This window comes from Ostrinia nubilalis, chromosome 26, assembly GCF_963855985.1.
Source record: "Ostrinia nubilalis chromosome 26, ilOstNubi1.1, whole genome shotgun sequence".
NCBI lineage: Eukaryota > Metazoa > Arthropoda > Insecta > Lepidoptera > Crambidae > Ostrinia > Ostrinia nubilalis.
Genome location: NC_087113.1, coordinates 6,896,234 through 6,908,952, shown reverse-complemented (window position 1 = coordinate 6,908,952; position 12,719 = coordinate 6,896,234). Strand labels below are relative to the sequence as shown.

Below are 12,719 nucleotides of genomic sequence, written 5' to 3'. Positions count from 1 at the left end.
GATCACTTTTTTATTTAAAATTTATTTTATATATACAGTTTTATAATTGTTTTTAAAACTATCATGAAAGACAGTCAATCTTTATGAAATGAAAATGTTTTTTTAGACCAATATTTGGCACTTATGAGAGACTATAGTGTACTACAAAAAATATGGGCTTGAGTACTAGTAGACTTAATCCCATCTGAAGGTAACGATGGGATTTAAAAAAATTGCTTTGTAAATACTTATTCACTCGAGTGTTGAAATTAAATACGCTCATACGAGAGAAGGGACGATATAAGAGAGATTGATTGCCTTGCTGTAGGCAAACGTAAAATCGAATATCTTCATTCAAATCAATGGGATTTCGAATATAGTTTCAAAAACTGTTAAAAAAAAATTGACTTTTGAGTTTGAGCCCGTATTTTTCAAAGTGACCAGCTTTAATTTTAACTTCAAAATTATTTTTATTTACAGTGTTAACCCTTTACTCCCCGCTCCAAGTGATCGAACGCAAAGCCCGAATAGCCCGAAGTATTGCCCGAAGCATCACACGAGTACCTGTGTTTGTGTCTTACTTTGTGCGAGCAATCTGTGCCTCAACTGACCGATTTTCTCCTCCTCAGTCGGTTCCGGAGGCGGCTCCTCCATTTGAGGACCTCGCATCAGACCCAGAAGAACGCCGAATATGTACCTGGAAGTTATAGAACGTAAGCTAAGAACTTGTCCAGGTGACGCGTTTTTACTCGCGTTTTGAAATTCGTGATCATTGAGATACTAAAAGTTCATAAATTCCGTCCGCACACGCCAAATGTGCGACATGGATAAAGTTTGGTCGCGGAGCACGTAGAATTTTGTCCAATGACCCCAAGCTACCCATCCTTATCGCTCGCGCGTAATTATGTTGCTGTCGCGCTCGCACACTCACTGCGGGCGCCCGTCGCACAGTCGCGACAGCAATATAATTACGCGCGAGCGATAAGGATGAGTAGCTTGGGGTCAATGGACAAAATTCTACGTGCTCACAGAAAGGGCTTTAGAAGTTCATAAATTCCGTCCGCACACGCAAAATGTGCGACTTCATGTGGACAGTATGTATGAACCTCTAGTAGTCAGCGTCAAATAGTTCGTGACACCCTAAGGCTGAGTTGTACCACAGAATAATAATAAGTACTACGTACAGAAGTTTTACTTCGCAAGGGTATTTAAAAAAATGTATGCTCTATGTCATTAACAATATGGTGTAATTTAGCCTGTCTCAAGAGTCAAGCACCATTTTGTTGACAAACGTCAGCGATCGGCACTGCGCCGAAGCTATAGGGCTGACTTCGGTAAAATGATGTGACGTGAGGTGCCAAACTGCGGAAAATGGCGGAGGAAATGCATGATTTAGCATGAATTATCATGAATAATATTAACTACTTATTTACCTCTCAGTGTCTTAAGGCAACTTAAAAAAGTACATTCTGTGTTTTTATTATTATTTACGCAGTTAAATACTGCACAGTATTTCGTACACCATTTTCTTTATTTTCTTCCATCATACACAAGAATACGCGTGCGTGAGTCAATGTTCGCTCGTATGTGAGGCCTTGTCGAATAGTATCCTATAGGTGGGTCATCGTGCGTGTTTTGTTTTCAATGTAAACTCGCGGAGATGAACAGGCCTGGTTGTACCATCTAACTTTGACCATAACTATAATGATATCCGGTGTATTTTGTATGGAGTTTGACAGATTTTGGACGTTTGTCAAAGTTAAAGTAAGATGGTGCAATCCAGCCTTAGTTGACAACACAACCTTATTTCAATTGTAACAAAGACGTGTTGCGATCTTTTTGGCTACTTTCCGTGTCACGAACTATTTGACGCTGACTTTACCACACAATCGTAGGATTCGCGAATAAAAACGCATCAACTGGACATGCCCTAAAGGAAATAAATAAACGAATATCGATTGAAAAATGAGCAGTGATCAAAAATAATGTGAAAATATTTAAACAAATGTGCATTGGTGCAAAATTATATAAAAAGAAACAAGATTTTATGTGAGAAAAGACCTGTTTTGTGGAATAATACATAAAAAAACAAAGATGTTGATTTACTTTTTATGAGTCAAACCCCTATTTTGTAAATACCTATCTATAGCACTGAGAACAAGTTAGTTAACTAAGGAAATTGACTTTTATTCATTACAAAGTAAAGATACTAGATTTAATTCCGCCTTTAAATAAAAACGAATTGGATTTTAAACCAAAAACAGTGTTTTTAAGAGAAATTGGGTCTACTATAATACTTTTTTTTAAATAATTTAACTGTCTACTTGGAAGGTATTTTAGCTGGCGGCATAACGTTCACAATAAAAGCGACACAGTAGCGAAACGCAGACCTAACAATATTCTTAATATGGGATCGAAAGGGTTAACTACCTATATCATACTATCAAATACAAATAGACGCTAAATCTATCGATATTAAGACTATGAGAGAGAAAGACAGACAGAGAGGGTGTTTTAAGCTTAAATAAAAACAAAAACCGGTGCTGAAAGGACACTATTTAAAAGTCAGAGATTAATACAGTTAGGTAGGTATCTACTTTTTGAACTAAACTAAGGAGGAGCTAGAAAGGACTAATATAAGATCTATTGGGACAGTATTTAAGTAAGAAGGAGGGTAAGAAACTCTATTGGAAGTAGTTTTTTATCTGCTTGAACTCAAAAACACGTCTAAAATAAAAAACGACACATTTACTATCTATGTACAGACAGACATTATTATATAAAGCATTTACCAATGGCTGTGCACCAATGTATCGCGTGAAATGCATAAAAATATAACCATAAGAAAATCTTTTCCATTCGTTTAAGTTTCCTAATACAATATGAATAGGATTGAAATTGGCGTTTCTACTGAATTTACAATTATGATTTTTGTTAGTACAGTAGTCAGCACATCAGGCTAAATTGTTTTGTAGCAAAATCACACTTATTGCACGTACATAAGATGCTACAGTTTAGGTTGATGTGCCGTCATCTGTACAATGGAACGACCGAATTGTGTTGCAAAATATCACGTAATATAACGGCGCAGGTACACTACGCGGGAAATTGATTGAACAGAAGCGCGAAGAGGCACACCGAAGTATGGGCGACGCACGGCGAAACAATGTTTACACAATCTGTCTCGATCAATTTCGCATAGTGCACCTGCGCCTTAAAATTAATTTTCGTTTTTTTTATCCTGGCCAGTTATTTTGTTATGTGAAATTAGTACTTTATTTTTAAAAACATAAGGTTTAAACTCACCTGACAACAACCAATCCACCATAGCCTAAGTAATAGAACAGATAGAAGAACATTTTAAAGAATCCCACGGCCAATTCCGCTGGAGGCATCTGCTGTAGATCTGCGATTTTCTGCTTTATGTTCGATGGCGATAAGGACGAGAATGCAGTGGAGATGCCGTCTTTGACGGATTGAAGACCGCGACGGAATGGGTCTTTGCCGGCTCTGTGGACAAAAATATGTTTTTATAAATACAATCTTGAAAAGTGAAGAAATTCTAAATTAGTACAGTTTAATACAGGAATTAGATCACAAATGACTTTAAAAACTTGTCAAGTCCGAGTTGAACTAGTACGCGAATGGTTCCGAACCATTATAAACTTTAATTCCATCTATCATAAACTTCAGTTCGATAGAAACGAAAACGCAAAATTTTCAAATGCGGGATTTTTTTTATACAGTCAATTATTTTAACAAACAACTGAAACAAAAATATACGAAATTGAAGGTTCACGTGACGTCACAATGTGCTACACATTTTGACACGTAGTGACTTCATGAGCCAAAAATTCATGATCCGGTATTTTTTGATAATCTGACGGATTGAAATTATCGATTTTTTTTACCCCTCCAGGGATCAGCCCTACTCAAGCAGGCAAATATAGATCGTTTCATCCACGAAGACGCGCCCCACCAATTTTTGGTCGAAGTCGCGCGGGGTGCGGGGAGTTTGATCCGAGCAATCCGAGCGGCATTATTGTAGTGTGCGTGTGCATTCATGGATAACGCACATGGATAGCGTGTACCGATAACACTCAAACATTAGCGGAAGAATGGTGGGGCGCGTCTTCATGGATGAAACTATCTATAATATAAACATAACAACTGACCTTTCATCATCATCATCGCCCATGTACATGTAACTAGCCTCCCTATTCTTCGGTCCGCCAGCCGACTCCTCGCAAGCGGCCATCAAACTGGACGCGTGCGTCATTTCAAAGATGGCATCCTCGCAAAAGTTGACGAACGCTTCTAACTTCTCTTTGTCGCCGCCCTCTGTTACTATGCTGTAGAAGAACGCGCGTTTGGATTCCTGGGAAGAGTAAGGAAGAAATTAGGTAATTGGTGATAAAAGGGTGGAAAAGGGTGGAAGGGGGAAAAGGGTGTTTCGTATACTCATTTCTCTCCCAGCTTCTATTTCGTAACGAAAGTTTCAAGAGATGTGATCTTCGTTACGAAAATAGTTTAGAAAAAGTTTTGATCACTAGCCAATAGCCCGCCGTAAAGTGACAGTCAGACTGACAGATGATAATTCGGAAGAAAACATCAGAGTAGCGTATTGTGTGGTTATGATTTGCCTGAGTAATCAATATCTATTTATGTAGTAATATAAGAGTTGCAAATTAAGCATCCAATGTTTTATTTATGAAATTAGATATTAAACCTCAGCTACACTACTCGTGAAGTAAAGTGTAGATACGCACCTCGCTTCGAAAAACAGTCTCACTTCGTTACACTTCCGAAATTGTCGGTTTTTGTACCCAATTTAATGGGTAGACTCCTCACGAGATTGCACCATTTGTGTGGATATGCCATTCGTACTTAGGTTAGCTTCCTCAAAGCGCCGAATCTAGTAGTGTAGCTGATGCATAACAATATTCTTATAACAAGACTAACCTTAATCTGCGGCTTCTCCCACTGCTCGATGTTCGACTCCTTGATTTCGAAGTAGACCCGCTCGATGCGTTTGGACCCGCCCATGATCTCGATGCGGCCGAGGAACGGCTCGAAGTAGTTTAGGACCGAACCAGCCGTCTCTAGGAAGCGGGCTAACCTGTGGAAGAAAGAGAGAAGAACGTTTATTACAAACAAACTAGCTTTCCGCCCGCGGCTTCGCCCGCGTGATATTTTATCTGTCACAGAAAAACAATATCGCGCGCATCCCTGTTTAAAAAATCGGGATAAAAACTATCCTATGTGCTTTTCTGGGACCGAAACTATCTCTATGCCATCATCAAAATCAGTTCAGTGGTTTAGGCGTGAAAGCGATACAGACAGAGTTACTTTCGCATTTATAATACTAGTAGGGATAAGATATAAGAAATTAAATTTTGATGACGATAAAAAACGACAATTAGATTAAGTCATGGCACACACATAAATGGGTAGTTAACTAATAATAATTCCCCTAAAAGATACACATCAATTAGGTAACTCTAAATTAATATTTTTAGTTGGGTTAGTTCTTTTTATCCTAGGAGAAGTTTTAAAGTGGCAACCCGGATCGGAAGAATCAGTTAAAGTAGGACTTATGAACGTCAAATAAATAAAAAAGGTAGCCTTAAGGGCACTTTACATATCTCCTCATCTATTGGGCCCTACCAGCGCTTTGAAACAAACATATGTGTATGAGCCCTTGACTGGTCCATACATTAAACTGATGTATCTTGGGTGATCTTGATAATAACAACACTCGAAGACTTGAAATACTAGATTTACTGTTTCGACTTGATACAATGATGTAATGTGTGTGCACACTAATAAAGGCAGCAGTGAACTAATCGTAGATTTAACAAAATAAATAATGTCAACTAGCAAAGCGTAAATAACATTTGGTTTTATGCTTGCTTGCAATAAACTGTACTTTGTACAATATGAGAAGTGCTGAGAAGATACGCCGGAACAAACTCAGTCACCACTAGTTGCGAGTCATTATTTATTTATTTATTAGAAAGACCAGAGTTTAATTATGAAAAAAATAATCGTCACTCACCTAGGCTCATTCGGCATGTGTTCAGACAAGTTTGTTAACAACACAGCGAGGTTGAAGCCGATCTCCTTGGCCGGCTCGTGGAAGCGGTCGCAGAAGCCGATGTAGTCCAGCTTCCCGTCGTGGTTGGTCTCGCAGCAGGCTAGCAGGAATTCTATTTCTTCGCTGGAAAGGTAGGCTTGGTTAGAAAGATTTCTCGTAGTGATTCACGGGTTAATACCTACTATATCAAAATTAAAAGAAGATAAAATAAAAGGGGTGTAGCATTTGTCATGAGGGCTTCAAAATGGTTATGTAAAAAGTGGTTCCCATTTTGCCAGATTTGTATTTTAATTGAATGTCACCTGTCTAAAGATCAGCGTCGAAAAACTCTAAAGTGTTAAGTTTATACTAATTGTTTTGCTACTGGAGCACCCGATATTTTAAAAGCTTGTTATCTAATAGTAAATTACTGTTCCAAACCAACACATGTTTAGCGCCACCTCTGTAAACAGTTTGTAAAGCGCCAAATATGATTCTTCTTACTTTCTTACCAAACTAGAGTAACAAACTAATTCATATAAAACTCAATGCTTTGAGTTACATCAGAACTGCTGCGAAGAAAATTCGCTAAATTATTTTAGGAAATATTAAACTCCGAAAAGCTTATTTGGCATTATAGGTGGTAGTATGGTTAAAACTCAATAAACTCACGGCGTATAACTCTTTTGCTGTTCCATCTTCTCCTTAAAGTCCTTAGGCAGCACCCATCCATCATTATTGGCGTCAATCTCCTGGAAGCTGGCACTAGACGTCAGGTCTTTGAGCTTCAGGAACATATCGAAGTATTTCAGGATTAGCTCCACGTTAGAAGCAGACTCTACGAGGGTGTCCACCATTTGTTTTCCGATTGTACCTGTGGGATGGGTTAGAATGGGTTATGATTTTGACTTCAAGCTTAATAAAGTAGCAATTTATACAGGGTGGAAACGGTGGTCTCACTCGATTATTTATAAATTATAATATAAGATATAAAAAAACTAGTTACTGATCTTGAAAGTGCTTTCAAATGGCATCAATAATAGGTTACAGAATAAACTAGATCTATCCAAAGATTCAACGTTTCCAGATTTTAGATATCTTATTTAACTGAAGAATAAACTTGTCATTTTGACATATTTTCTACACTAAAACTGTCAAGACAGATTTTTCAATCGTCAGATTTTTACCTGAAGAATACACTTGTGATTTTGACACATTTCCCATACTGAAACTGTCAATAGCAGGCCTGTTCATCTCCGCGAGTTCACATCGAAAACAAAACACGCACGATAGCCCACCTACAGGAGGCGATTCGACAAGGCGTCACATACGAGATACGAGCGAGCATTGACACACGCACGCGTACCTACTCTTGTATTATGGAAAAAAATAAAAAAATACTGTGTAAAAAATACTGTGCAGTAACTATTTAACTTCCTAAATAATAATAAAAACACACAATGTACTTTTTTTAAGTTGCCTGAAGACACTGAGAGGTAAATAAGTGGTTATTGTTATTCATGATAATTCATGCAAATTCATGTATTTCTTCCGACATTTTCCGCGATTTGGCACTTCACGTCACACATTAGTTTGCCGAAGTTCGCCGAGCCAGCTATTGTCAATTATTATAGGTGTCAAACAGGATAGGGTCTTTGCGCTGGTTTTAGTCCAACTATCGGAGTTGCCAACTTTGTGATCTTAAAATACCCTTACATAAATGTATCATATTATTTTATGTCGTTCGAGTGCTCATAAAGGCAGTCAACTAAAGTCCATACTGCAACGCACACACAATCCGCACCGTAACGTAAACGCCTTGCCTCGCCGATGACAGTGCGCGAAGGGCAATGACAGCTCGCAAAACACTGACGTATATCAATGTCTCATGGACTTGGCGTAACTTTAAAATAAACGTACTCGGTACATTACGCACACATTTACACGCATTATAAATACATACACGATTTAAGAAAACAACATGGCCGCAATATAGGCAATCAGCTAACAGGTATTTGTGTGTGTGTGTGTGCGTGTAGTTGTCAGCTGATTGCCTATAAATATGTTGTTTTCTTAAATCTTGTATGTAGGTACCTACTCGGCACAAGTCAGGTAGTTAGTGACGTCACATGAAAATGTTGCCAGAATGAGTACTGACCAAACATTATCTATTTCTTTTTTTTATACATCACCAGGGGTAAGTTAGAAAGAGATAAACAGCTGTTTGTCATTAATTTGTCGAATTTTTGTATAGATCTATATTTCCTCTCCACTATTACCTCCATGCCACAAAAGGCGATACGTTGTTGATCCCTTTCCGAGTTGATTTGCCTGCTATATGACCTGAGCTATGCTTTAAAAAATGACCCTTAGTCATCTAACATTTAATTTTGTATGAAGAAGTTTAATAAACACTTAAAATTGTGTTTATAATGCTATCAATTAGACATACGTGCCAAAAACTTTTCCTGTCAGCACGTTTTTTTTCTAGCGCGATGATTTCTGCAATGTACCGGTGACCGGTGTATGGCCGCGCATTTACGTAATTTTTTGGAACTCACTACTTTTTAAATTACATTTTCATTTAGGTAGAACTGTTGCTTAGGCATTATAGATTGCAACAAAACTAGCGCGGGATGGCTACTGCCTTCTGTGAATACAATACTTTGTATTAAAATTTTACGCATGTGTTTATGGCAGCTCAGTGAAATGGACGAAAACCGAAGTTAGATAGAAAACCAGCACAATGACCCTACTTTCAAAAATTAATATTGCGATTTTATAAATCACTTAAACAACTTTATATTAATTTGCGGTACGAAGTACGCCGGGACAGCTCGTAAAACAAATTCATTATTTACATATTACTAATTTATCAACTTTGTTCATTGTTAGTTCATTAGTTGTTCGTGTTTCGTTTGGGTTAGACCAAGAGCCGAATGCAAAAAATAAATGTTACTTAATTATATTAATCCTACAAAAAACGGACGGACGTGTGCAAGTCTAATAGCCATATACTTGGTTAACTCATTTTAAAAAGTGCACAAAAACGTTCTATGTTCAGACAGACTATATGACGAATCTATAAGGGTTCCGTTTTTGCCATTTGGCTACGGAACCCTAAATACCGTATCAAAATCTGTTGCATAGTTTTAAAGATCTAAGCATACATAGGGACAGAACAGACAGGAAAGCGTCTTTTTTTTTATAATTATTACGTAGTGATGATGGGCATATAGACCAAATAAAGACATTTTGATTTAAGGGGGGGACATCGTAAGAGCCATTCACATTTTTATCAGAAAGTTAATAAATTAATATATTTAGGTTTTTGAAATCTAAAACAGCCAGGAAATCAAAGAGGCAAACATGATACCTTTGTGATTTTATAGGAATTTTATTTATTGTAAAACACGGTCATATTAAACTTTTATAAAAAAATCCAGAGGTAAATGTTTTTTTTTCGAGAAATTTTTTTTCTAATCGTGTTTTCGAAAATATCATCCCATCACACATACGTTCTGTAATACATAATATTGAAAACAGTGCGAAATATCGTCAATTGCAGTTTTCACATACTAAGGGCCCATAATGAAATTAGTATAATGTTTGTTTATGTAATAAAATTTGGTTTGAAATACCTACTGAATTGAATTTTTATTTCTTACTAGCTTTTTGGCTTCGCCCACGTGAAATAAATTGTCACAGTTATGTGTGTTATAAAATATTTAGGTGCTAGCTCTTACACTATACATATAACTGACGGCCGCATGTAGCTGCGCGTTGCCGCGAAGAGCAGTGAATGCAAGTGTGGTGCGCTAGATGGCGACACAGTAGCTTCTTGTAGCAGTCAGCCCTATGGCATCAAGACAGTACCGATCACTGACGTATGTCAACAAAACGGTGCTCGACTCTTAAGACAAGCTAAATTACACCATATTGTTGATGACATTGAGCATACATTTTTTTGAATACCTTCGCGAAGAAAAACTTCTGTACGTAGTACTTATTATTATTCTGTGTCAATAGTGTCAATGTGCCAAACCTAATCTTCAGTCAAAAGTTCAAAAATCAGATAATAAAAAAAATCTATTTACTAACCGTTGACGACGTTTCCTTCCAGCATAGACAGCATCATGGTGATCATGTCCTTCTGCAGGTTAAGCAGTTCCTTCAGCAGGTCCACTTGTGAGGAGTGCTTGGACAGCTTGTCTTGCATGTGGGAGAAGAGGAAGAGGAAACCGCCTACCGCGTCCCACAATCTGGTGAAGAATTGAGTAAAGTTTACTTCTTAAAACAGGCTTAGGAAGTTAAAATTGTTCATTGTTTTGGACCTTAAATCAAGGGGATGTCAAAGGGAAGTTACAAAATTAATTTTCTGCAAATAGGTTTCAAAAAAGTGTTTTTTACACGTCCCAGTATTAATTAAAAGTTAAACGCTACCACTGCTTCGGGACATTAAATGTGGCAGTGTTCTTCTTGTCCTGTCCACAATAAACCTACACAGTGTCAGCCCAAAACTCCGCCACGAGGGTGGCGTTGTCAGTAACATTCATTAAATCTTCCTGGCAGTGTTGAGAAGCGGTCTATTTCTATAACATTACTAGACGATAGTAAAGTAATAAAAATAATCACGATGTTAATGTATCACGATATTAATCTTAGGACAATCTTGACCTTCATTGGTTTAGTTTTTATTGGCGGTCAAACTGTATATCCTGACTACACAGGAGTTGCAGTGGTTGAAAACGAAATGTGAGAATAGTCCAGTATTGTCTAAACACATTATTTTGTAATTTTAAACAGTCCGCTATTTATTTTCCACTTCACCATCGGATCTTCCGTATCTTTTGTATATTTATTTCTCTTTCATTTCTTGTCTTGTGTGGTGTACAATAAAGGGTGTTCTATCTACCATACCTGGAATGTGCCAAAGCCTGTTGATTCTGGGTACACGGTCCCTGGATGACTTCAGTGAGCGTGTTGAACACTTGTGACGCAACGCCGATCGCCTTGAAGAAGTTGGCTTTACCCGCTGGGTCTATGAGTTCCTGAGGAAAGATATCAACGATTTAGAGACTATAAAATAGATAAACAATCTTTAAATCTTTGGACAATTGCACACAGGGCTATCTAGCCCAAAAATAAGCAATTAATATGCTAGTGTTGTGGGTGCTAGCTTATCGGATATACTATTTATATACTGTTTAAATACAAAAAGTCAACATGAAATAAGTTGTATAGGTGGGTATACAGGGTGCGCAAAAATTAAAGGGAACTGTAGATACTCGTAGGTCTAACATAGTAAACTTATTGTAAATATAAAAATAAATTATAATTGGATTTGGAAGTCCTGTCCTGAAGTCTTTTTCAAAGAAAAAAGCTCAAAAATAACATTGTGTCCCCGTTTATTGAAGGTTTGAAACAGGTTGAAACAACATTCAAGTAAAACACAATTTTTTGATAATGATACAGTCGTACAGTGTAGTCCATGGAGATATAGAGAGATGCGAATTAATGAGTTGAGTTTGAGACTCAGTGTCGCATTAGAATTTCACACAAACAACTTAATCAAAATATGTGCTCATTATCCACTGCGGTATCAGTACTCAACGTTCGAATAATCTTTAGTACTACGCAAGCATACATTGCTTTTTACATTATCACGTCGCTGCTGTCATCATTGCTGTCACGAGCAATGTGCTCTGTTTTTAGGCATATTACTGCGACACCGGACCCGCCCCCTTGTCACATCTCTCTTTAGTTTCTGTGATCTGTGAGTATAAGGCCCAGAACAGACCGTGAAACGCAACTGCAACAAAACTGCAACTGCTAGTTACTTTTGAGTTGCATCTAAGTTTCTACCATAGCGTCCGTTGAGAGACCACACATGACGCGACCAGTTTGAAACTTTCAGTTTCAGTTTCATTCATCAGAATCATCAGAAAGTTGCAGTTTCGTTGCAGTAAGACTAAGGCCCAGAACAGACGGTGAAACGCAACTGCAACGAAACTGCAACTGCTAGTTACTTTTGAGTTGCATCTAAGTTTCTGCCATAGCGTCCGTTGAGAGACCACACATGACGCGACCAGTTTGAAACTTTCAGTTTCAGTTTCATTCATCAGAATCATCAGAAAGTTGCAGTTTCGTTGCAGTAAGACTAAGGCCCAGAACAGACGGTGAAACGCAACTGCAACGAAACTGCAACTGCTAGTTACTTTTGAGTTGCATATAAGTTTCTGCCATAGATTCCGTTGAGAGACCACACATGACGCGACCAGTTTGACCATTTTAAAACTAAGTGTAAATAAATATTTTTTATTTGCATTAAATATGACACCATTGTCACACTATGAAATATAAGAAGAATAAAAGATGTTTTACCTTGCTAGAATAATGCCAGTAGAAGTCCATAATAGACTCCTGCAGCCTTAGCAGGTAGTCCACGGTGCAGATGACCACGTTGACCGTGGTCGTGTTACCGGCTTGCGTTCTGAGGTAGTTCTGCCATTCTGTCAAATAAAACAAAATTAAATTCAAATTCAAATAATGTATTCAGTACATAGGCTCTTTCTAGGGCACTTATACACGTACCAAATATAGCTTGCCCTACCACCACTTCGGGACAACATATGGGCTGGTGCTGAGAAGAAGTGGCGGAAGA

General features: G+C 37.8%; 1 protein-coding gene across 1 annotated transcript in view; it reads right to left on the bottom strand.

The window, feature by feature from the left end:
* LOC135084616 (ryanodine receptor) overlaps positions 1–12,719 on the bottom strand; it is a 205,479-nt gene that overhangs the window by 25,003 nt on the left and 167,757 nt on the right. The window contains exons 91-99 of the mRNA XM_063979388.1: positions 12,440–12,567; positions 10,976–11,106; positions 10,157–10,317; positions 6,728–6,929; positions 6,038–6,199; positions 4,942–5,098; positions 4,155–4,357; positions 3,286–3,489; positions 561–676 (exon numbers count right to left, since the gene is read on the bottom strand). Coding sequence (XP_063835458.1) covers positions 561–676; positions 3,286–3,489; positions 4,155–4,357; positions 4,942–5,098; positions 6,038–6,199; positions 6,728–6,929; positions 10,157–10,317; positions 10,976–11,106; positions 12,440–12,567 — 1,464 coding nt within the window. The remainder of the gene's footprint in view (positions 1–560; positions 677–3,285; positions 3,490–4,154; positions 4,358–4,941; positions 5,099–6,037; positions 6,200–6,727; positions 6,930–10,156; positions 10,318–10,975; positions 11,107–12,439; positions 12,568–12,719) is intronic.